General features: G+C 40.5%; 1 protein-coding gene across 4 annotated transcripts in view; it reads left to right on the plus strand.

The window, feature by feature from the left end:
* Positions 1 to 27,027, plus strand: part of PLCB1 (phospholipase C beta 1) — a 647,197-nt gene that overhangs the window by 162,503 nt on the left and 457,667 nt on the right. Inside the window, exon 2 of one of the 4 annotated variants that reach the window (XM_024559917.4) lies at positions 320 to 425. The exons of the other annotated variants lie outside the window; for them this stretch is intronic. Within the exon in view, the coding sequence (XP_024415685.1) occupies positions 417 to 425 (9 nt within the window). The 5' untranslated portion in view covers positions 320 to 416. The remainder of the gene's footprint in view (positions 1 to 319; positions 426 to 27,027) is intronic. 4 annotated transcript variants of the gene reach the window in all.

Below are 27,027 nucleotides of genomic sequence, written 5' to 3' on the forward strand. Positions count from 1 at the left end.
TGGTGTTAATATTAGAATATTAGCCACTACCTCTTAGGATTGTTGGGAAGATTAAAAGTGTCAGTAAACCCGATGTACTTTGAACAGTGCCTAGCACCCGATAAGAACTCAGTGAACACTTACTGTTTTCAGATGTTTTCATTGTTTGCGGACTTTTCTTCTTTGCCTTGCTACAGTTGCTTCTAATAGCAGAGTTAGGCCCTTTGTACTCTGTGCAACCTCTTACCTGGTGCTTTAGCTAGCATAGGTGTTCTATGAACAGTTGTGAAGATGTCAAGAGAAATAACGAAGGTTCTTAAACTAAACTAATTTCTTTTAGAGGAACACATGCCAACTTTCCAATCGGGGAGCTGTCCTCTTACGAGAGCATCTGCAGATGTCATGACAGTTATTCAGGACGCTGGCAACTTGATAATATGGCCCAGGTATGTGGCCAATTTAAACTGGCTATGAGTCCAATTAAAACAGGCTTGATTGGGTCAATATTAGCCTTTTAATTATACTTTATCTAACATTAGGAGTCAGTGTTGTGCTTTAGCTATTTAAAACTTTGTCCTTCAATTAGAAGTTTAATAGCAATGCATTGCATCTTCTCATTGTGTGCTTGGAATGTAACTAACTAGCTTTTCCTCCTTTGGTTAAAATGAATTCTAGCCCCTGCTGCTGATAGAGATTGCTAGTTGCATGCTCTGATTCCGCTTTCAATTTTTAACTTGTATTGTTTTACATGCCTATTTATCCATATACAAAATGAATTAGAAGGCAAATTATTTTCCTTTTCAGGTAAAAACTAGGGTCCTTTTATTTTCCGAAGAACAATTCCATTTATCAAATGTATTGTGTCATTAATATAGCATCTGGGAGTTGGGATGGAGACCTGAAGAGGTAGGAGGCAGTCTTGGTACAGTAGGATTTAAAAGGTACACAGACAACTAGAATGATAACAGATTCCATCGGTTGTAGTGCTCTGCTGTGAGGTGGGGAATCTGTTACAGAGCCTGGTGTACTTGGAGAGAGTGGGCGATCTCTACTAGGAGAACAGACAGGTGAGGAGTGGCCTTTGCTATAAACCCAGGATTGACTCCACCTTAACCTCCTGTGTGTGTCTCTGAGACAGAAGGTTTGCTCCATGAGCAGCTCCTGAAAACACAGGAAGAGCATCTGGGCTGAACAGAGGTTTCCTATTCCCTCTTTGGTACATTACTGTGCGTACGTCTGGGGTGTCAGAGTAGGTCAGGATTTTTACCTCCTCAGGTGTTTTGTCTCTGGGCCACATTTGCCTTTTTTGGCAAGGGGCACTGCTAGCTCTTGATACTTCCAGCGCTGAGCAGATGAAAGCTAAAAGAATGCCACAGTGATATATATAGATTATAAAATCAGTTTGGGAGAGAAACAAGGGAAATTCACGGGTAATAAATCATTAACTTTCACTGTTCTTCTTATACATGGTCCATTTTGTCTTTCATAAAAGGACTAGAGACACAATCTAAGGAGGGTAATTTTTAAATCTCCACACAGTGAAACTACATTTTTTTTCTTCAAATTGGATTTTCATGTCCAGTCCTAGGTAGACTTTTTTTTTTTCCTGGCAAAATCAGCAGGGACTTCCAAGTGGCTAAAATATACCATGTGCATTGTCGCCGAGACCATTTATAGCACATTATTCAGAAAAGAATAGCTGAGAATGACAGGGGGCTCTTCAAGTGGGCCTCATCGAGTCCCAGATTGGAGACATGTTTTTGTCATTTCAAAGTTTCGGCAGTAGGGTATAGGATTCAAAGCAAATACCAGCTCCTGCCGAACACAAGCCTTAATTAATTTCCAGCAGGAGATGAGCAATTGCCAATAAGCCATGAATGAAAATGCAAGAGAGCACCAAAGGCCAGGTTCTCATCTCAAATGAATAGCATTTCTTGCTGTTTTCTTGAAAGATCAGACTGGGGGGTGAGTGGGCCCCCACACCAGCTCTCTGACTGTAGGGGTGAATGGGCAAACACAAAGCAGTGAGTTCGGGCCCATTAGAAAATGGAGACAAAATCTGATGGAGTCAAAGACATTTTTCATCGTTCCCAGTACTAATAGCTGTAATATTGATGGAGCCTCTATTTACCTGGTCCCATTATTTCTGGTATCATCATTAAACCTTGGTCTTGGGAGGTTCGTAAAGGCTAGCTGTTCCCATCACTTCCATTGATGCTTAAAGGGGCCATTTCTGCCAAAGGTGTGGCCAGGTGATGCTTGAACTCCTCCTGTGACCAGAGACTCCCTCCCTCCAGGAGCAGCCTGTTTCATCTCTGAGCAGCTCAGCCACTTTCCTTTTTTTTTCTTAAAATTGAACCAAAATGAATCCCCTGCAGCTGTGACCCATTCAGGCTGATTTATCCCTGAGGGCTAAACACAGTGCATCAAAAACCTTTCTGTGCTCGGTAACTCTAATAAAAGGGGAAGGTGGGTCTCACACTCTTCCTGAGGGGCCTCTTCTACGGGCAAATGTGTGTGTCCACTTGGTCTGCTGTAAATGATAATAACAATTATTATTGAAATTGTAAACAGCCTTGCGTATACAGTGCTTCCAGTGGGCCGGGCAGTGCTGTGACCCTCATAACGACTGTGTAAAGTGGTTACTAGGATTATCCCATTTTACAGATGAGGAAAAATGATGCAGAGAGAGGTTAACTTGCCCACCAGGATTTGAATTCAGAATTTACAGTCCTAATCATAACATTTTAATGCTTCTCATATCCATATTTATCTATTTCAACCATACCCATCCAGAAGACAGGAGCCATTTCCAATTTCCTGTGGGAAACACATTTCTAACATGTACTCCACATTGGATATGTGCTACTAACTTCAGATGTGTTGTCCTGATTAAGCCTCTTAACATTCAGTAAACAGTATCAGCCCTGTTTTCTTGGTAAGGAATGAGCTCAGAATTAAAGATAAGAGCAAGCAGTGGAGTCAGGATTTTGCCATGTACTTCTGAGTCAAAACCATAGAGTTTCCATTCCATCAACACTTCTTGAGGTCCATAACTAGTTGAGGCTCTCGATAAATGAAAAGCCAACTTCCTGCAAAGCAGAGCCCCACCATCTATGACTGGTGGTATGAGAGAAGGTGGCATGGTGTGTTCTGGGTTATGGTTTGACATCAGGCATTCAGAGGCAAAATCACCAGAAAGTTAGTACTCGGGAGGTGCTCACCTCACATCTGCTGCAATGTAGATTCAGCCTTTAGCAACTGTTAGAATTATGTACTGAAACACTCATTTCTGTGCCAGTGCAGTGATTAGCTTTGGTTTGTATAGCGCTGCATGCAGAGGGGAGCGTCTGGGAGGTGGAAGCTTGATTTGTGGGCTGCTGAAGTAAATTAGGTGCATGTATATAGCACCCTAATGATCAGAGGGCAGAAGTGGGGGGTGAGCAGGAGGCTCCCTGGAATGAAGCACCAGGACCATAAATGGGGGCTTGTTCCTTTACGACTATCATCAGAGGGATGTTTAAGGATTTGTTGAGATTAATTCATTTATTTCTTTTTGGAAGTTTAAACACTCAAAGGATGTGAAGCCAGTAGACAATTCTCACTGTAGAATGAATTGCTTCATGGGGTTGCAGTTCGCAGAGATTGGCTGCAGGGAATAAGTGATTTGTTGGAAAAGGAGGAAAAGTAAAGGTGGAAAGATCAAAGGCTCAATGTCTCAGACATATCTTCTCTTGGTTTCCTCCAACTCTCTCCTCTCCATCTTAGTTATGAATTCATTATGACTGGGAGCTCCCAGCTGGATTCCTGGAGACAGTTAGGAGTGGCCCAGAAATACCACCAGCAGTTCACTGCTTAGGTCAAACTGTGAAATCATCTATAGAAGTGAAGTGTGAGAAAGAAAGTTGTTACTTTTTGGTCAAATTTCCTCAAGTTTTGGATTAATTCCTAGGTCAACTTCTCACTCTGGATGAATTCCTTAATGTTGAAGTGGGCCTAATTATATGTTTTGAGTCTGTCTTAGGGACTGAGTGTGATAATATCTCACTTTATCAGGCAGCAGACTAGTGCCAACACACAATAGAGGCTCAATAAAATATGATACTGTGAAATTATTGTTTTATTATTAGGTTGTGGACTTACTGAAAATCGAATGAAGAACTCTTCCCTTATACGATTTTATTTTTATTTTTTATGGGGATTTTTTTTAATACTTGATTTGGAAACAGAATCTTTAAAGGTTTTACTATGAAATGTTACCATCAGGGAAAGACTGCTGCTGCATTTTACACGCATCAGCCAAATTGCCAAGAATTAAACTGGAATTGAGGGCAACACGGCGTTTGCAGTTTTCAGGCACATCTTTTTTCTTCAACTCATTTGCAGATACTTATCTCTGATTTCAATCATTCAGATGACTTCAGAAATACAATGGAAGCAGAGCAGAACTGAGTGTTTCCAACTGTCAGGTCTGGTGAGAAAAATGGGATATTTAGCTGGTATCTTGCATGGTCTCTAAATATAATTAACAAAAGTATCCATGTTTTAGTGCCTAAAAGTAGTGCTTATTGTAAAGGCAGCATGTCTGGAGACCGAAGGGCTGGGGCTGGGTGCTGGTGGGTATGGGGGAATGTGCTTGTCCGCAGGGATACTCTGTAGGGTCAATTAAAAGGTTCTTAGTCTCTGGAGTGAATTTTAATTGGATCCATAAAAATGAAGCGAAAACGGCCTTCCTTCTCTCTCTGGTGTCATCTTGAAATGAATTACAGACCGAATGAATCTGCAGAGGTAAAACTGGCTGAAGAATTGAACAGTCCATTGATTTATTACAGATTACCCATTGGAATAGTCAGCCCAGGACCTGACTGTTCTCCTTTAGCCTTTACACAGTATTTTAATGTTAATGAGGTTTTTTTTTTTTTTTTTTTTTGGTTGCAGCAGTTTCCCCATCCTGGCCTGTTAATCGTTAATCATGCTGTTAGTTAAGAACACGTGTACTTGACTCATGGTTGTTTATTTTTTTCTACAAATTATACAGTAGAGCTATTTGTTGTCTGTATTATCGGGAACTCTGAATATCAAGGTGGTTAATCCAGAAACTTTTTACTTGGGTTGAACAAGCAAAACACATTATTGCTTTGTGTGTGACTCCTTCTTTCAGGAAGAGGGTGGTTTTTTTTATAGCCAACAATTAAGAACCATCTGAAATAGGAAAACTATACCCAAATTCTTCCTAAGCAGACCACTTGCTCTTAATTAATTACTCAGTACACGTATACCTAGCACTTGCCATCTGTCAGGTAATCTAAATTATTTGCAAATATTAACCTAATCCTCCACTCTGTGGGTGAAGCACTGTGAATTTTCTTGTTTTACAGATGGGAAAAGTAAAACATGGTAAAATTGAGTACCCTGACCAAGTTTTCAAAGCTAATAGAAGGAAGAGGTAGGATTTGGATCCAGGGAGTGTCAGTGAATTTAATCAGTATTCTATCAGTACTCTTAATTAAGTGTAATAAAGTATAATAACAATAATAAAGCCTGCCAATATCAGCATTGTACCTCTTTTGTTGTTATAGTTCATACTGACTCCCAGATAGGAATTGCCATGTTTTTTTAATTACTAAAAATAGTCTCAGTTGAATTTAAAATTAAAATCCAAATAGAAATTTTAAAAAAATGTGGTTCTAGAACTGGGCATTATTGGGAGAAAAAAACTGTATTTAAGTGAGATTTATGGTTCACGGGATCATCAACCATTAGGACTGGGAGGCTGAGTATTTTCTTACCCCTTTATTTTTGGAGATGAAAAATCTGAGGTAGGGAAGGGAGAGTGCCTGGATCAGGGTCACAGGTCCCACTCGTGATAATGCTCAACCCTGACACATAGCTCTCAGCTCCTAGTCTGGTCTTTCTCCTGAACCATTTTCCTGAAATACTGTCACACATCACAGTCCAGAAGACTGGCTGAGGTCATGCTGGAGTGTGAAGCCAGTAGATGCCTTTGGTCTTATCTGTGTTCCCCAATCAGCTTGTCTTCCCATAGGACCTAGAGAAGTGTGGGTGCGAGGGTTGTCCAGTTCTTCGGCAGGGAGGAACCATCTGTCTTTTTAAAAGATGGACGGTTGATGGGTATCACCTGGGCTAGAGTCATGTCACTAATGGTTAGTTTTTCAAGGGGGTCCACCTCAGTTTTCCCAGCCTCACTGGTGCTTGATTTGGAAAAAACCACAGTGAGGGTACCGTTTCATGGAACACAGATAACATATGCCCCTTGCTAGTTTTCAGAAGTGGGAAGGGCCATTGCAGGGCTGGGGACTCCTCTGCTATCCTGACTCAGTGGGGGATGCCACCTTGCCTTAGCTGATGGAAGGCTTTTTTCTCAGCCACCATGGCCTTGCAAGGTGTCCAGGCATTCCTCCTGTCTTGGGCAGGGGAGTTGGAAGCCCAGTGAATCTTATGAATATCTTGGGCTATCACTGGAGGATGTCCACAGGAATGGGTTAACTGGGTGGGGCCTGGAGAGATTCTCAGAGCAGAGATGTAGTCGCTTAATCTGGACAGTTAATGAGTGCTAATTTGACTGTGGATGATGCGTGGCAACTCAAGGGTCAGTTTGGTGCCGGTCTGGCTTTCCTGCAGCTCTAAGATGCTGGTAGAGATCAGGGGTCTTATCCTCTTTTGAGTTGTTAACCCCTTTGTTTGGCAAAGTCTGTAGAGCCCCTAGAATAATACTGTTTTCAGTACTTTACTAAGGTAAATTCACACATAGTAAAATGAACGCATCTTATGTACAGCTTAATTGTAACAAATGTGTACATAGTCACCCATATCCAGACCAAAATAAGAACACTTCTATCATCCCAGAAAGTATCCTCATTCTTTTCCCAGTCAACACTCCCCAGCCCAGAGGCAAACACTGTTGCTTTCACCACCATAGGTAGGTAATTTTGAGCTGCTTATAATGGAACGATACTCAGACATTCTCTGCATTGAGCTTCTTTCCCTCCTTGTAGTGTTTTTTTACTTTAATCATGTTATTATGCATATTAGTTGTTTGTTGTTCTTAATTAATGCATAATTAAATCAGGTGGCTAAGTATATAATTATACATACAAAGGAAACTAGCTATTTTGAAATATAGTTATCAGCATATTTTTTAAAATTTATTTTTATTGATTTTGGAGAGAGAGAGGAGGAGAGGGAGAGAGAGAGAAGGAAAGAAACATCGACTTATTGTTCCACTTATTTATGCATTCATTCATTGCTTCTTGTATGTTCCTTGACTGGATATTGAACTTGCGACCTTGGTGTATCGGGATAATGTTCTAACCAGCTAAGCGACCCAACCAGAGCTGTATCAGCTTATTTTAGAAACCATGTAGTACCTAGTTCCGTATGTGGGCCTCTTTATTAGTACATTAGTAGCACGCTCTAGAGTGGGCCTAGTAGTTTCCTAACTACTGTAACTTTGAAGTGGCAGTGAATACACGTGATGAAGCTTTGCCACATCTGTGATATCATATGAAAACATCGGTCATTTGTTCTTGGCAGCAAAATCATATTAACAGTATTAATGTCGTTTATTATGTACATCCTTAACTTAAAAAAATGGTTGGTTAGAAGCTAATGAAAATAAAGGTATTTTGCCATCCAAGTTCAAGGACCCCCTGCATCCTGTGAACACCATGTTATAAACCCTTGTAATTTATGCTTGTCACATGGGACAGTTCTCCTGACTTCATGGTTCTTTGGCTTCTCTTTCATACCTCACATTTTTGGCCTTTGAAATTTTTAATACAGTCTGTGTGGGCTGGACAATTGGCTCCATTTAACTCCTCTCTTGTATGTGGTACGGGAGCTATTAGCCAAAAGGTCTCATTAAATATCTGATTTTACACAATAGTAAGTTGCCTGTTGCTATATCCCTTAGTGGGCTTGCGGAGGCACTTGAGACAAGAGAAGGACTTCTGTGAAGAAGAAGGTATGGTTTTCTAAGAACACTTTGCTTATTCCTTTGGCAATATCCTTCAATGAGACATTAGGAGAGAAATTCTCTTTGTCCCAGAAGAATGTGAAAGTCCTTACTAGACCACAAAGGTCATGAAAATAGAATCACGGACAATAGAATTTCTAGGCCCACATAATGACTAACATAGAAAAGCATTTATTTTATTGTTTGAATAAGAAAAGAAAACATTTTGAAGATTTCTACAAATATAGTTCTTATAAAGGGAAATAGTAACTAAAATTATGTCACACTTTGCTAAGCTTTGATGTCTGTATTCTAAATGGCGGAGTTTTGTTCGTTGGGTCCACTGAGGAGAAATGAGGCCCCATGATGATCTAGTTCATTGAAGTGTCGAGTTTAAGTCTCCTCGTCCAGAATTAAAGAGAGCCATAGGGTGAGAAGCAGTCTGTGTCCCTAATCCTGTTGACAGCATTTTTCTTCAAGCTTTGATTCATAACTCATCTGCTTCCTGCCGATTGCCTTGAGCTCAGCAGGGCCATGCCAGTTTCCATGGTGCTGATTTGCATACCAAACCAGGACTTGTGTTTTTATTTGCCTCACACATTTCCAGTGCTAAGTGTTCTTCTAAGAAAGGGATTAGCATGCTAGCCAATTAAGAGATTTTGCCAGAAATAAAGCACCCGGGGAATATAATAACTTCAGGCTGTGTTGCTGCTGCTGTGCCTAAGAACCAACAATATAGTTGATTGGTTTCCGTAGGCTGGCACCAAGTCTTAAAGATAATAATGTCTACAGTGAGATCTGTAGGGGTTTCTTCTTTTTTTCGTACTATATCTTTTAAGCAGTTTGCAAATAAAACATTTTTGGTGGTTTTATTGTGGAGCGTGAATGGATTTTTGCAAGTTTAGTTGTGGAAATTTTTGTTACTGTTGCTGTGGGTCCCCTGAGTGGAAAACTTTTGCCACTCTCACTCAGGAATAGTTTCTTAAAAGACATCATGTTTTATAAAAAAAAAAAAAAAAAATCTCAAATTATCTAAATCAGTAGCTTTAATCAGCTTTAATTATTAGAATAAAAGCTAGAAAATGTTCGGTTCTAAAATTTCTCCACTGACTGACATTGCCAGTGGAAATAGGATTCTTCCATGAAGTCATGGGTTCTTGCAAAGTTGTGAAAAACCTACTTGGGGACCTATACATAGGAGGATGTGGGCAATTGTGGCAAAGTTTATTAGAGTGAAATGGAGGACTTTTCCAGGTGGCTAGTGGCTCAGCTCTGTCCTGCTGTAGCGGTAGTCTAGCCCCTGGGTGCCAAACCTGCACCCATATCTGTCAGGCCCAGGAGGGCCCGGATGCAGAGATGTGGACTTCTCTGTATTTCATTTCCCCTTCTGTACATCCACCGCTGAGGAGTCTGCCCTTGGCCCACGTGGCTGCTATGGAGAGAGAATGTGTGAATGAATAAGCGAACCCCAGGCTTTTGTTCGATTATATTATACTGGGCTTGGGAAAGAGCAGGCTTTCTTTCAAACTAACCAATCACTTTCTGGGCTCTTCACAGGTTTGTGCTGCTCCCTCCATGCCATCTTGGCTCCTACTGCGCATGACTCAGCAAAGGAATTTCCCCTGCTCTTTTGTCCTCCCTACTCCTGTAATTCCAGCTACCAGGCTTCTCCCCCCAGGGGGATTGGAAAGCCAATTCTTCCTGCTTGCTTGGGGCTAAGTCCTCTCTGTTGAGGATCCCCTCGGGAGCCTGTGAATGCTACATCTTCCTAGTAAATCAAGCTTAAAGTCTGATTCCATGTGCCCCTTTATTAATACTAACCAGCTACCTACACTACCATCTGCTATTAGCAACAGAAGGGAATGAAAGACCAATACAACCACATGGATGAATCTCAAAAAGGTGGTGCTGAGTGGAAGAAGCCTTCCATGAAAGAGTATATACTGTTTGGTTCCATTTAGATGAATTTCTAGAATAGGGAAAAATAATCTATGGTAAAAAAAAAAGAAGGAAGAGTAGTTGCCTCTGCTTAGTGGGGGCAAGGATTAGGATGATGAAGATGTTTCATATTTTAATGGGGTTTGGGTTACATGTGTGTGCATTCAAAACCCATGAATTTGTGCATTTCAACTTAGGTAAATTTTACTTCCAAAGAATAAAAATAGTTTGTCATGGCAGTATCTAGGGTTACCGTGTTGGATATTTAGAAAAACTAGACCATGGGAAAAAGTGGTATGACTATTGGCAGTTCAATTAGCAGTATTTGGAAATTATATGTGGATATGTTCATTCGGTTCAAACATTTACCCGAATGTCTAGATACCTTTGGAAATGTGTCTGCTTACAGAAAGCACTGCCTGGATTTTTGTGTGGCCAGCAATGATCAATTGAATTGGAAAGTAGATCATTTGGATTTAATTTTGATCCATCTTCCTTCTTAAACATGAGAGGAAAGGCATCTGTGATTGTGCTGTTGATTGGGTGGCATTTCATAATCCTGTTTCTTAGGTCAAGCTTAGTTTTTATCTCTGGTAAATGCATCACTTTTCAGACACTGGCGTGTCTCATGATTCAGAAAGTCTTGGCTTTCTGAAATGCTCCCGTACTCTGGAATGATCTTTTGCCTTCCCCAAATGCTCTGACTTTTCTAAGCTGCCACTTGAACTTGGCTAGGAAGCTGAGGAGGAGGTGGTACCTAAGGCAGTTGAATCTTGTGAAAAGTGGCTCTGAATTCCTGCCCTGAAGTTATGGCTGGTCCATATTACACAACTGGCAGAAACACACATGTGCAGATGTGGGCTTAGAATGTGTACAATGGTGTAAATGTTAAGTAATGTCTATAGGTGAATGAGTTCTTGATCTCCTCCTGTTTCATGGATTTTCTTCTTGGTAGATGCCCCTCTCTCCTCTCACCACTCAAACTCAAAGTTCATGCTGCTGTGTGTATGACACAGGGAGCTATAGAAGACATGGTAGGCGGCCCACTCAGATTCCCTACACCCAGCTCTGCATCTAGATCCCAGCTGCTCTGAGGAATGGTTTCTAAGGCTCACAGCTGCCTCCATTCTCAGAGAATTGCTCTTGGCTGATGACAGCTGTCTAGTCTGGGAGGTTACAGATCCAACCCCCAACACACCCACACATGCACACATGAGCACACACACAACACACACACATTTCCCCTCATCCTCAGTCAACAGGCCTGTTCTGTTGCCACAAGTAGGTACAACTCTATAGTGTGAATCCTGCTGTGGAGCTCCCTGTGGGTCAGGCCAAAGATTGCACTCAAATACTGGTCTTCCTATTTATCTTCCCCAGGGAAATGGTGAAGATCCATAGCAGAACTTCAGAGGGACCAAGGTACCCACTTTAAGACAGGATCAATGGCTGCCTGTAAGATGAGTTTCCATGTGGGTTATTGGGTACATGTAATTAGGTATTAGCTATTTTCCTGTTTTCCTGCTCTGAGCCCAGCTGCATGTTGTGCTTGAGGAATGCAACTCTTCTAGCATGAAAACAGAGCTAAGGGTAATTATCCTCCCACGTATTAACATGGGAGGGAAAACAGGAAGAGCGTGTTTTTAACATTTTACTCCTCTTTCTTCCTTACCCCATCTGAAAGGGCATAATTTATACTCATTCCATCTGTAGAACTTTCAAAAGAAGGAACGCATACAGATGAAATATAAACCCTAACCTGGAATCATTAGAATATGCCAAAGACTTTGTAGCTCCTGGCAGCCAAGAGCCTCCATGTTTCTTCTCTCTGACGGGTGGGGGGTGGGGGTGGGAGAAAAACTCCAACCTTTGTTTGGCTCTCTGTGTTTGAAAATGTTGATGTTTGTTGCAGAGTGACTGTTCTCTTCAAAATTGTAGAAAAGGTAAAACTATTTATTCTGCTAATTTGCTTACATTGAACATTATATAGATTTGTATTTTACTGAAATGTGAAAGGAGAGGAAAACCATTTTTTTGTCTTCAGAGTGAAATTTTGGTGCCCTGGACAGCTTCTCAGCCTGCTTGCAGCATGGATTTTAGTTAAAGCAGAAGAACACCAGCAGTCTTTTTTTTTTCTTTTAATAAGGGGAAGCAACAAGAAAGAAATGTATCAATTACCTAGATACTTACAAAATCGTGCTGTGTGACAAACCTCAAATTAAATTAGTTTAATTTGCTCAGGAGTCTATGGTTTGTCAACAGAGACTATGCCCACCTGGCGGCTCTTCTGGTCCTGGCTGGGCTCTCTCATGTGCCTGGTGGTCAAGTGGCTGTTGTTTGGGGGCAGTGGGGACAACTGAGCCATCTCTCCCTCTCATTCTCCAACAGCCTAGCTCGAACTTGTCCCCACGATGCTAGTAAAAAAACAAGAATGAGAGCAAGCAATTTCACTTACCCAAAACTGTTCAAGCCTCTCTTCATTTCACATTTGCTATGATTCCACTGGCATGTCGTATAGTCAAGTTTAAGGTCACTGTAGGAGAATGCTATAAGATAAATGGCTAAAGGTGTGAATAGTGGGAGGGACAAAGAGTTGGAGACGCCGAGGCATCTATTTTACACAAGTAAGCATTAAATCTTCTACACTCTGGAGGAAAGTAGTAGTGATAGGTATACAAGGGAAGCTGTGGAAATGCCAAAATGTTATAAAATACATGAGAAACCAAACATTCAAGCATAATCTCTTCATAAGAGGCAGTATAGTGCTAACAGTAAGGCCTTCGGTCAAGCACCCTGGCTGTAAATTCTGGTTCTGCTGATTCCTAACTCTGTGCCTTTCAGAAAACTGTATAACCTTTGTTTGTCCAAGTTTCCCCATGTGCTAAAAAATGCCAAGATAGGCCACAAAATGCTTAGCATTATTCTTGGCCTATAGTAAGCACTCAAGAAAAACTAGCTAGTATTTTATTATTAAGCAGTATTAAAAATTACAAAAGCATCTTTTAAAATTAAAATATAAATTTAATTCCTGAATATGGTGGTATTTAATGAGAGAATGGAAGGTTAGTAAGCCTGGGTCTGAGAGGGGGATGGGCCATTCCCAAGATACCAGGAAGCCCTGGAGCCATGATTCTGTCAGCTATTGGCACCTAGTTTGAGTGGAGTTCAATTCAAGGTGGAGAACCACTACTGGTAGGGATTTGTTACAGGGGTTTGACCGTACCCAGTTGTGGGAGCTATTAAAGAATCTCTGTGACTGTTGTTTTCATATCTCAAGATGGAACTTGAAGCCCGCAGGGAAGGGAAGATGGGCATAAAGTGGTGGAGACCAAGGACAACTTGGAACCCATGAGCATGAGTTGGACCCCACTAAAACAGACTGGATTCATGTCAGCTCTCACTTCTTCTGGCCTTGACAAAGCAGGTGTCCTGCAGGAGAAGCTTCGTCGTGGAGCTGAACACATGACCGACCACGGAAGTGGGGAACCTGAGAGAGCAGGAAGAGGTAGGGCAATTGCGTGCCCAACAAGTGAGCCATCAGTTAAGTGACAATGGACATGGACTACAAAGCACTGTGTGACCTTCTGAGTGTGGGGAACAGTAAGACAGCTGCTTCACTTCCTTCTTCCAGCTTTCCTACGAAACGTCTCTCATGGCGTAGCCTAATCAGAAGTCTGCAGAGAAGGAAACTGTGAACTTTTGTTCAGCCCAGCTAAGTGGACCCATTACAGAGTCACCACACACTTCTAGTGACAATGTGCTACAACAGAAAGAGAACTGGCTTTCAGATTTGGCAAAAGCCCTTCACCTTTCTCTCTGGGTTTCAGGTATTAATATCCTCATGTATAAAAGAGAGTGTGGGGTAGTCTTTTTCAACCTTAAGGTCCCTTCTTGCTCTAAGTTTATACTATTGTTATCTTATTTCCTACCTCCATTAAGTTTCTTGTTCCTGCCAGTCTTGCTTACCTATTTCCTGCAATTCTGTCCCAAGGCAGTCAGCTAAGCCAATATGAGCGTGGGTCAAGTAAAAGGAGCACTGTGTGTTTGTCTAAGCTTTCAAAGCTGCCGAAGTAAATGCTGGGAGCAAAGGGCAATTCTAAGTGATGGAATTGGATATTTACTGTGTTAACCATGACCACTCATGGATTCAGAGAAAGCTGACCATATTGACCGAAATGTTTCACTCCAATTTTTCTAATGACATGCAATCTTGACTAACTTTGCCAGCTCTCCGGGGGCTGAACACTATTCAGCAACATCAGTTTCTTTGCCTACTTCCAGTTACAAGTAATTATAATCTTGACAATTTTACTCTCTTTGAATAAGCACTTGTACACATTATTGATATCTGGCAGGGCTGAGTTCCTTCATGCAAAGACTCATTTATGGTTTTGATGCTATCTCTACAAAGTGCTTGAATCCCAGATCCAACATTGCTGGGCATTCTGGGAGGAGACGTTATCACAGAATACTCTGGAACAGAAGATTCCAAGAAAACTGAGGGGCATTGTTTTTGTGTGTGTTCTTACCCACATCTTTCCCTGCCTCCCCAATTGGTGAATTAACCAGTCCTTGCAAGGTACTAGCTATAGGTTCACAATCCCTAATTGACTATTTCTTTTCTGGGAATTGATGTTGCCTGGAAATAGCTGCCTTGCCTGTAGTCATGCCCCCTTCTCGCAGCACACACCCAATGATCCAAAGAGTGTTTATTCCGGTGTATGAGATCCAGCCCCTTACCACACTTTAGGAAAACTCTGTAGGGCCATGCCGATTCAGAGCTCAAGTGGTGTTGGCTGAGACTTCTTTAGTAACTATTACAGCCTAACCTCTGCTTCGAACTGCCCCCCTCCCTTCCCCTTCCCTTCTCCTTCCCTTTCTCTTCTCCCTCCCCTCCCTTCTCCTCCCCTCCTCTTCCCTTCCCTTTCCTCTACAGATGTTGATACCATATGCATTCTCTAATAAATGTTTGCACAGAAATCCCCATCTCAGCATCTACTTTCTATGGAACCAAAGCTGCAACCGTAGTGACATGGAGAGAGATCAAGGCTTGAGAGGCAGATACACTCAGGGTGGCAGCTACCTTCTCATTCTTAGATTGTGAGGGGTTAGTTTCTTTTCCATTTGTAAGACATGTTTGGGAGGCAGGGCGGAGGGTTAAAAGAAATGCAGTTAGTACAGATCTCCAGTCCGTGCTGGAGACATAAACACTCTTTTTATCCCCTCACAGCATGTATCACCTTCTTTTATGTCCTGTGTATGTTGCTCTTTTACTATGTTTTATGTGTTTTGCTTACTTTCTGTCCACTATCTCTCTTGCCCACACACCCACTAACAAGAATGGAAACCTTACAAAAACAAGATCTTTGTTTTGTTCACTAATGTATTACAAACAAATAGTAAGTGTCAATAAATCCTAAGTGAACAAGTGAATGAAAGTGTGAGAAGACTGGTTGGGAGGCTGTGACTATAATGCAGGGGAGGGACAATGGAAGGTGAATGACATGAAAGAATGGAAATAAGAAGCAATGGATAGATTCTAAGGCTTTGGGAAGTAGACCACACGGAAGTGCCTAAGAACTCCAGGAGTTCTCAAACCAGAAGGTGCATCGGATTCCCATGGAGGTGTGACTAAAATACAGGTTCCTGGGCATTTGCTGGAGGTCTGAGGTGGAGCCTGATGATTTGCATTTCTAACAAGTTCCTAGGTGATGTTGCTATACTGATCTGGGGTTCCCACTGGTTTAGAAGAATCTGCCTCTGGTTCCCTTTCTCCACCCCTGGCTTTCAGCCTTATCGTTCCCCATGCCCACCCTGCTCCCTTCCCAAAGGTCTCTTTCCAGGTCCTCATACTCATCAAGTCCTTTCTGGATTAGACATGGCACATGCTGTTTCTACTTATCTTCCTTTGGCTTTGAGATCTTCATCACTTTGACATCTTAGCTCATTTGGCAAGTGCTTGGGGAAACCTTCGTGGGCCTCCCAGAGGAGTGTAAGCCCCCTGTGACTCATCTCAGTAGCTGTTCTTTCATCAAAGCCTCCTTTGGGGAGTTATTCTTTAAGGAATATCCACCCTTATAGATTGCGAGCTCCATGGTGACAGGGGCTGTGGCACTCTGACCACAGGCTGTCTGCCGTCAGCTCCCGGAGTCCATGGGACTAGTGAGCACTCCGCGAATATTTGTTGAATGAACACTTTTACCGCACCCCCCCAAAAAAGAACCCAGGAAATTTTGTGAAATTGGGAAACTTGAAAATCTTTTGTATCTTAAAAGGAAAACGCAAGTCCCAAGGCATTTTTATGCCCAATTGTGACCAGATGTGATATGTAAAGATAGGTTCAACATCCAGACAGAGTATTATTATCCAAGCTGTTGACTGTGAGAGAATCTTTAGCCTTTTTTGGTCCCTGCTTTACTATTCATTATTTGTCCATCTTGGTTCAACTTTAATAGGGTTTTTATTGTTTGTTGTAGAAATAAAGAGGAAAATGTTAGTGTTCACCTGGTAACAATAAGCTTCATAGTTTTAAAGGCAATTATTAAATAATCCATTCATCTGCCCTCTTTTAGTTTGCTTCTAACTCATTTCTTGTTATTTTCTCTGGAACACTATTGACATTATTTTCCCGTCTGTTGAGAGTACATTAAGTGTTATTTCTTTGGTTTCCTTCTTTTTGTAAATCTAGCATCTCAACTTCTGTATTAGAATGCAGTCACCAACAGTAAGTTTGGAATTCAAAACGAAATGGTAGTTATAACCAGATAGACATTATTTCTCTACAGCTTTATCTCTGTGATACATACTAGGTTTTGAATCAAAAAAACAATTTGTGAACTTTTATATGACCTCCAGGATTTAAAGAAATTATTTCACTACATTAAATATATGTATTTGTATTTTTTCCTGACCTTAAAACACTTCAAGTACTTTATTAATTCCTAGTTTGATTTTCTGGGGAAAAATTTTTTAGTGAATGTAGTGCACCTGAATTAAGTCGATTTTAACTCGTCAAATGCAGATCTTTTAGGTCTTCAGAACCCTTCATTTCAGAGCATTCTTAATCTATTAAGCTAAATGTTACTGTATAGAAACTGCCCCCTTTTTAAAAAAAGTATTCAGTTTTGTGGCTACACAGTTGCACAGATAAACCAGGAAAAGGTAGAGGCTGTTTTATTCATCCCTGGGTTCCCAGAGGTTAGCACAGTTCTTTCCACACCTACTGTGTAGGGGTTTGGTGAATGATGCTGTTAACATAGTTTTACTATTATTTCCTTACCCGAGGGCACTGCATTTTCTTACATGTGTATTTTGTGGCCTTGCATGACCATGTTATGTTCCTTGAAAAGCAGATTTTTTAAAAGTTGGGGAAATAGGTGGTTTTAGTGAACAAATAAGATGCTTTACTTTGTGTATATTTTTGTGGTCTGAAATCTATGAGAGTCAAAGAGTAAAATTTTTCAAAATATTGATATTTAATCTGTTAAGTATTAAAAGTGAAAGTGGTGCTCCCTTGTTCTTATAAAATTGTCACTTTTTTTTTATTTGGCCAAAATGATATATTTTTACCATTCCTTCTGATAGCTAATCACTCCCACCTGAAGTAGTCTGCTGAGCTTATTATATCCATATCAACATCTATTTCTATATATATAATGTAAATATATACTGTGTACATACACATACACTTATATTTTAATTATACAATAACTGTTTTTTTATAGCTTCTAGAACGTTGCTCTTGGAATCTTACCTCTATTATTGTATCTTTTGTGAAATAATTTTACATAACAAATTACCCCAAAACTCAGTGGCTTTAAAAAATAAGCATTTACTTGGCTCATGTATCTGTGGGTTGGAAGTGGGCGGGGACCAGCTGGGCACGTCTTCCGCTCGTCTGCTCTCCCTGTCTGGCGGTTAGCTGCCTGCCGTGGCGGGGTGACTGGGCCGTGCGTCTCCCATCATCCCGCAGGCAGCCCTGCATGCTCACATGATGGCTGGGTAGGGCGACAAGAGTGAGCACGGGAGTGCAGGCCTAGGCTCCACATGATATGCTATCATTTCTGAGGCAGTCTGGTGGCCAAATAAAATCACAGGGCCAGCCAGATTCAAGAGGTGGGGAAAGAGACCCCACTTCTGGGTGGCAAAGGGTCTGGGTGCAGAAAGGCTGGGGAGTTGGGGTCATTTGTATAGTGTCCTACAGCTAGCTATTCACAAGCCAACTTGAGGAATTTCCTTAAACCTTACCTATGCCAAAAAGAAGGGTTCGTACTTCCTTTTTCCTTTTGTGACCCCATGGATGGTGGGTAATTCTGGTGAAATGAAAACTCTTCACTCACAACAAAGGCACTTAGTAACCTACATGCATAGTGTCACTATGACATGATAAGGACCAGTGGCCTCACTGAAAATATTGTCGCCAGGCATTCAGCAACAAGGGTGAGATGTGTGGTATGATATTTTGGTGAACTGTACACCCCAGGACTTAGCAACTTTTTCAGTAAGCATATGTTGCATAAATGAATGTTGTTTTCTATATGTGTATATCGTTATTGTGTGGTAATTAATAAAGTATGTTTTCACATTAGTATCTTTCAAAGTAGACAGACATGCATATGGAATTGAGATGGAATGAGCAGAAGACATCTGAGAGTCCATTTAAGAGCAGTTAATACATACTGAGTATTTGTTACATGAAAGACCCTGTTTTAGGAGCACCTCCTCTTGACACATTTTGCTTAGGAGGTAGATATTAGGTATTATGAACACCCTCCTTTTGCAGATAAGGAAATTCAGGTTCATAGACATTTTCTTGCTCCACATTTGATAGCTAATAAGTGACAATGGCAAGATTCGCCCTTGGGCAAGATCATTCCAGGCTCGGAGCCCTACACCAGCGATTTTCAGCCCTTTTCATCTCATGGCACACATAAACTACTGAAATTCTGTGGCTCACCAAAAAATATATTTTTTGCTGATCTGACAGAAAAATAGATATAATTTTGATTCATTCACACTGGATAGCTATTGTTGTGTTGGCTATTGTATTTTTTTATTTGACAATCTAAGGGAAGAGAGGTCAATGCCCCTGACTAAATAGTCAGGCACTGCATGTTTTAAAAATTCTTGTAGCACACTGGTAGAAAAATCACAAAATCACTGCCCTAAACCAATGTTCCGCAGCTGCTGCTTCAGTTAGGACTTCCATATGTGGTCACTCATGTTATCCTGGCTGCCGTCCATTAGGCCAACTCACAGGGAAACCGAAGTGCCACTTGCCTATCATTCCATGGCCATTTTTTATCCAACTCTGGCTTTGTCCTGACATCTCCTCAGTGTATAACTAGTACAACGTTCCTTTGCCATCCATTCAACAAGTTACCAGGAATAAAAAACAGTTTTCATGAGAATTACTCTTATCCCAGCTTTATTGAGATATGTGTGCCATATAAAACTGAATATATTTACGGTGTACATGTAATGTTTTCATGTACATATACATTGTGAAGTGCTTTCCACAATCAAGCTAATTAACAAATTCATTACCTGACATAGTTACCTTTTCTAATGTGAAAACATTTGAAATCCACTCTAGTAAGTTTTAAGTACTCATACATTGTTATTGACTCTAGTCCCCATGTGTGCATTAGGTGTTTAGAACTTACTCATCTCGTAAGTGACAGTGTGTGCCTTTTGATGAGTATTTCCCCTTGCTCCTACCTCCTAGCCTCTGGCAACTGCCATTTTGAAGAAAGAATGAAATAGGAAAAATACGAAGGAGGGGAAAAAGAGAAAGAAATGAAAGAAGAGAAAAGGGAAGAAAGGAAAAGAAAAGAAAAGGAAGCAAGCTTAAGGAAATGCAATATTTTTCTGCCACGCTCAAGTCTTGGCTCACACACCCATCAGCCTGCACTTCTCTGTTAGCACACATAATTGGAATAAATTATTAAGGTAGGAAGTTAATTTCGTAGTGCTCAAAAGAAGATGGTACACAATGCTAGGAACTCACAACAGTACTTTCCTTGGAGCTTTTTATTTGTATGGGTATGGACTTGATCCTTTTTATAGCAAAATGTAAATACATGTGAGAAAATTCTGATTCAAAACAGATTTTAAACGAGGTAGCCCTTTGGCTGCTCCTAAATGTTATTCATCAAACCCCTTATTACCCTCCAAGTACTTCATAAATTTGTTTTGCAGTCCCCTGTTTCCTCATATAAACTTTCATGTTCTGCTGCCCATGAGTTTGGTGTATGTTAATGAAAAGTGACTTTTTAAATAAACATTCTTGCTGCCCTGGAGGTTAGGGGAGACTTTGAAGAAACTGGAGGGGTAATAAGGTCCCAGGATGGGAACAGGAGGCTTCTGATAAGAAGCCAAAGAGGGCAAAAGTTCTTTTAAATATTTTATCAGTCTGCTATAGTTCTCAAAAATCTCATATAAACAAGTCCATTGGTACAGGATCAACACCAAAGTTTGACTGGCTTTGACAGTAGGACATGGTCTAAAATTTGGTCTTACCAGGTCACCACGATGTTTCCCCCGTTGAAGGCCATTACCATTTACAGCTCTCTAACTGCTCTGCCTCAGGTGTAGCATGTGGGAGGACTCGGCCACCACAGCAAACATGCCAGTGCCCCTCGGTGCTCCTGCGGCATCTATCTCTGCTGCTGGCTTCTTGTTAGGAGTACTTGTGACATTCTAAGATGTCTCTGTGGCCTGTGGAATAATCTTAGCAGTGTGAGGGGCAGGCTGGAAGTGTTAGGGAATTGGTGGAGGTAGCACTCCACCAATTACAGATGGGATTTGGTAGAAAAGTACCCCAAGTCCCTCAGCTTTCAGTTGGGACAGATCTGAGGTATTTTCCCAGCAACACGGCTGAGCCCCATGGCCAGCAACAGTTATCTGTTTATTACTCTACCTTCTGGCAATTTTTAGTTGTTTTTTTTTTAATGTGGGGTCACTCTTTCCAGATAAACTGTTTGTACTCTAGCCCGGATCTCGGGGTGTGTTTTGAGGGGTAACTGAAGACATCTACCATATATTCCCAAAAGTAGGTTACTAAAGCCATCCCAATTATTATATTAATTTTTTCCTGTTCTGTTCTTTCATCTGTCAACCATTCTCCATTTCCTTTTCTCCCTGCATTTCAAGGTCACATAGCCCCATCCTACAAGGTAAAGTTTTTTTGAATAATATATAAGGAATGCCACCAAGTACGGAATAATGTGTAAAATAAAAAAGTAGGTAGATACAATGCAATGGTGGAATCTTTCTTTTTCAACACTGGAATCCTAATCATTCTTTGGATGGTACCCTTAAGGAAAAAAAAAAAAACTCAGTAAATCCCAAGATAGAATATGTTTATAAAAATAGGAAAAAAGATAAGAGGTATTCTATAAGCATTTCTTAAATTAGTTTTTTAAGAGCATTAGATCATCAGACATAAAAGAGAAGAACACTTATCTAAATCAACACAAGGCAATTCTCAGAAAAGAGGAGAACCCAAAAATTTACAGGTAAAGTTTTGGATTAAAAATGACAAGTGGAGGCGTAAGTTTGGAAAAGCTTCCCTAGAGTTCTCCTTTACTTGCTTGAGTGGGCAGCGTACTTGGTCTGTCAGTGCAAAGGAAGTAGATGCTGCTGACCAGACATGCGCTGAATTGTTTGGGGCCGTACCGCTTGTCAAAGTTTGGCAGAACTGACATAGAAAATATACCTCCCAGTGTGTTAGAATTGAAAGGAACGGCTCATGTTCATTAGAGAGGCAAAGCTTTTCAAAATCACTGCCTGATGCAGTCAGATCTCCGTCCCACAGAGCGGAGTTTCATTCAAGCCAGTTCACTGATTGCTTTGGAAACAGGTTCCCAAGAGGGGTTTGATGCCAGAATGAGCTTTGTTACACACACGCTTGCAGAATTTAGCCATTCTTTTCTTTCTGATATCCTGTATATCCTTCTAAAATGTAGTCATGGATACTTTAAATATTAGGTCTGTAGGAAAATGTACTTACAAAGTACCTAATGTCCCCAGTTGCTGGAGAATATGCCACCCCAATCTCATTGGTGTAAAACAACAACAGTTATTTGTTATTATTATCTGTAATGACTCTGAGGGTCTCCTAGGTCCAGCTAAGTAGTGACCACCTGGAGTCTCTCATGAACCCACACTCAGAGGGTCCTTGGGGCTACAGTTATCTCAAAGGCTTCCTTCTCCATTCACACACCTGTTGTCTGCCTGGGGAGACACAAACAGCTGGAGTTTGGAACAACGGGGGCTCTTTGGCTTTGCTGTCTGTCTCTATCTACCCTCTCCATGTGGTCTCCCCAGTAGGGTGGATTCCGGATAGCTGGGCATCTCACTTGATGGCTCAAGGCTCCAAAGAGGCTTGTCTGGAGAGAGAGAGAACCCGGCAATGGTTGTGTTGCCCTTGAAGACCTAGGCTTCTGTAGGTTAGAAGCAAGTCACCTATACAGCCAGCATTCAAGGAGGGGGCTTAGACTCTACCCCTTGATGGAAGCATTGCTAAGGATGTTCAGACTTTTTTCTTAAACCATTGCCTTAAATAACGATCCCTTTCATCATTCCAGAGCCTTATGAATGTTCATAAGCCCACTGCATGTAGCCTAATACAATGCCCCGTCACTGCTGGGAAAAAATGGCTAACTTAATATATCACAGTTATAATATAGCAATACTTCCGCTAATTTTTATGTGCTTTAAAGCTGTGCCTTTAAATTTATTTATCTGTTGGGAAAGGTTAAGTGAGAGAACTGTAGATTCAAAAGTAAGATGATGACTTTTAAATCAAGAAAAAAAACGTTATTGATTTTTGCTCTGAATTCAACTGATGACCACAATAACTGCTGTACGAGTAACACTGTGCTAGGCTGCTGTGAGAACAGCTGGGATTTCAACCCTGCCTGTGTTTAAGAATCTATGCTTTTGAACCTATGTGAGGCTACATCTAAGGCTGTTCTCAGGAATTCCTAGTTAAGTGGGGAGCAAGGTGGGCAAGCAAATTATTATGGGATTAATTGGTAAAGCAGAATGTTCAGGAAATGCTAGAAAGCACAGAAGATGAAAGGTTTGACTTTCCCTTGGGGATTTGGAAGCACCACAGAGGATAGTACCCTTGACCTGAATTGCAAAGAGCGTAGCCCATCGAAAAGCTGTTGTTTCCAGGGAGCAAGATAGTTTAGAATATCTTGAAAATCTGTATGAAGCTACAAAGTACTCCTACCCACCTTTCTAATTTAATTAAGAGTAATTAAAAGTTTACTCTTTTAAAAGAGCTTTATCCTTTAGGGTTGCCTAAGTAAATATTTTGTTCTCTGTTAAGTGTTCCTACTTGGAAGAAGTATAAATATCTACTGATGTGTTTATATGAGTCTCCCTAACCTTGTAAAAATTCCCAACCTATTTTTTTCCAGCACTTGATGTCCAGTATTAATTCTCTGGGAAATGATAGAGTGATATATTGACCTCTACAGAATAGATTTTAGTACAGAGGAAATTATGTGGTCTTACTTTTGTATTGCTGCTCATTTATCTGGCTTTTAAGTGTTCACCCACACCACGAGTCTCAGCTCCTACAGAGTAGCAGAAAGATGCTGAAGGCCAGAACAGGGAATTTCCCATTGTTTTAAAGCTTTCTAGGAATGATAGGGTATGATTTCCCTTGGCCTATGATTTAACCAGTTTCAAAACATACATATCTTTCTCATGACACAGAAAATTGTTCTCAGGGTAGGTTTTCTACTTCTTCAAAGTTTTGCTGGTGACTTATTTCAACTATTAACTCATGAAATTTCAAAGTCACAAAGTACCTATTGCTAATTGTATCATCTATCCAAGTAACCTTCACTGTCTATTCCTTTAAAAAAAATTAAAAAAATCAGAGCTGGGTTGTATCTTACTTTTATTTTATTTCTATGGCCTTCCAGAAGTATTCCAAAAATATGCCTGATTGTCAAAATAGAGATGCGACACTGAAACAAAAGCTGATTGTTTGCTAGAATGGTGGAATGACTACTTTCACAGGGCCCAAACAAAAGATCTAAACAAGATAGAAGATTTATCCCTTTTTTGTGCTAAGTTCTGAACCAATGGGCAGCTTATGGTGACCCTACTCCATGTTGTTGTTCAGGTATCCTGGTTTCCACTCTATGCTGGGGCATTCATATGGCTGAACATAGGTCACATCATGGGTCTCATCCCAGCTGTGGGAGGGAAGAAGAAAGTAGAGGGCAAGCAATTTCCTTTTAAAGACATAATGCAGAATGCTAATATACCATTGATGCTCACATCCTATTGGCCAGAGCTGAGTCAGATGACTATGCTTAGCTGCAAGGGAAGGTGAGAAATGTAGTCTCTAGGTTAGTGACAGAGAGTCCCACCAACACTTAGAGATTGCTCTTTTCAAAAAGGAGAGAAATAGCATGGATATTAGAGAACAGTTAGTAGTCTCTGCCATAGAAGACCTACTTATTATGGATCAGCTGAGGATGTTCCTAGTTTTACTTTATGCACAATTCTCTATTTCAATTTTTAAACTAACTTGTGGTTCACTTAGGCTCCCAGATATTTTTCTGAGGCTTTTATGGATATAATGTGTATGCACACACACACCTCCATGAAAACAGGACTAGAGGTAATTTTGCCTATATTGTTCATCAAATCTTTTTCTCTTATTTCTCTTGCTAAACTCCTTTGTCACAGCTTAAATTTGAATTCTGCTGCTTTTGCAGAGTGCTCAAAATGGAAAGAAGAGGCAGAGGCAGCAGTTGCTGATGTCTGTAGCCAGCTTCTTTTGTCATTGTGTTGGCTGTTCTAATCTTCATTTTTAGTGGGTTTTTTTTTTGTGTGTGTGTGTTGACCAATGGTGGTCCTAAGCACTCCATTTTAATTTTAGTATTAGTTTGGCATCATTTCTATAGGGTTGTCTTATTTGTTATTACTTGATTCTTGGATGATACACACACAAACACACACACATACATATATAATATGTATTGTTATGTAGAAATTATAATTTTATGAATTAAATAAGTATACATGCATATAAACAATAGCTATTACTCCTCTGCATGCTACTTTGGGCATATTAGAGTTAGTGCTCTTTTGATATGGCCTGTGACAGATCCCCCCAAATAAAACATCTTAGAAATTTCTTGCTGCTTCAAGGTTCCTAGAACACTCCTTGGTGTGGGGGATTTCTCAGAAAGGAAAATGAACCATAAGCATAATTTTTATGTTATAGCCAAATAATCATGGACATCTAGTCAACTGACTAACCAGATACATATAAGCTACAGTGCTGGGTGCAAAATCAAGGACAAACTATTAACCTTGAGCAGCCCCAATGTTTTCACAATCCAGTGTCAAATCAGAATTGAAAGGAATGGCTCATGTTCATTAGAGAGGCAAAGCTTTTATTGCTATTGCTCAGTTGGTTAGCTTTGGGAGATCGTAAATAACAAAATTTAATTCTGTATTCCTGTATTTATTTCCAGTATTCTATATAACAGTTTTACATGTGCCCATATTAATACCAGCCTCTTTCAGAGAAGACTTGGAAAATGTCTCCTTGCTTTTCTACTACATGTGTTTGGAAATGGTTGAAAGTCTCTCAACCCAAGCTGCCAGGTCTTTGAGGATAGGCAGTGTTTTGTCTTATTAGCCTAAAATAAAGACTCGTTTTTATTCACCACACTTGCAGTCATTGTTTTCCTTTTGCCTTGCGTGCAGACAGCTGGAACATTTCCTTCTTTCAGCTGCCAGAAATGTCAGCGATCAGGTTCCTCTCCGAAGCTACCCTCTTTTGTCCCGTGTGCAATGACAACATCACCAATGGCAGCAGGATCTTCTTCTGCTAGTGGAGCCCAAAGCCAGATTCACATAAGACTGTTAAGCATTGTTCCTTCATTAAAATCATTCGATTAGGGCCATGGTTCCTTTGTGGAGTGTGCTTCAGAGTCCACGTTGTGATACTCAACTCTGCCCCAGCACGCTCTAAGGCAGAGTTAGATCTCCTTACCTCCAGCCTGGCTCTCACCACAGTGCACTTTCATGAGGACCCTACCTTACAAATTTTATGGAATCTCCTACCCAGCATGCATGTGCATTAAGATAAACATTACTAAAATATTTGTAAAGGAGTAATGTTTCAGTTTTCCCTCTTGTTAGTAAATACTGACATACATTTGAAGATTAAAGAATAGGTAGGTGACAAGCAAGTATTCAGGAATAATTCTTTTCTTGGGCAAAAAACACTTAGATAAAGATGCCCCCTCTCTTATCCCTTCTCTTGTTATAAAAATGTAGGATACAACTATGGGACCTTAGAATGAGTGGAAATAATGATATTGAACCAATAATAATAACTGTTGTTTATTAATTGCTTACCATATGCTGGGCCTTGAACTTAGATCTTTATATTGTATTAACTCAATTATTACAGCAGCAAAGGGGGAAGATATTACTCTCATTTTCTTTTTTAGGTGGAAAGGTGAAGCACAGAGAGCTTAAATAACGTGCACTAAGCCTCATAGCTGTAACCAGAAAGCTAAGATTTGAATCCAAGCCATTTGATTCCAGAGCTTATATGTTGAACTATTGTAATGAGGACACAGTTCTTCCAAGTTTTGTGTGCAATACTCAAGAAGCTGCATTTCATAACCATAGAATAGCCATGTGGCATTAATAGCTATTCCTTAGATGGATCTCGAGTATTGCTCTAGCAACAGGGTTGGATTACCTGTCCTCTTTTCATTGGTCCAACTATATCAGATCAGCACTCGTACCTCATATCCAGCGGCCAGTTCTGTAATTCTGATGAACACATGTCACTGTATGGAGCTTTCTTGTTTCTTTAGGAGAGACTGGTTTAGGATTTCTATTTTCTTTATAGCATTCACAATTTCCCGCAAAGTCAGCAGAGTGTTCCCACAAGTCTATTTCGAGGACAAATTCATCGGCATGTAACAGATTCTGAAAGATCACGTCTGGGCATTTTGATGGTATATGTTATTGGTTGAGATGAAGAATATTCTTTGGATCTATGATAATAGCATCTTGGTCCTTTGCTCTGTCATCAGGAACGGGTGTAAAATAGAATAAAGTGTGAAGGAGAG

This window comes from Desmodus rotundus, chromosome 6 (assembly GCF_022682495.2).
Source record: "Desmodus rotundus isolate HL8 chromosome 6, HLdesRot8A.1, whole genome shotgun sequence".
NCBI classification, from domain to species: Eukaryota; Metazoa; Chordata; class Mammalia; order Chiroptera; family Phyllostomidae; genus Desmodus; species Desmodus rotundus.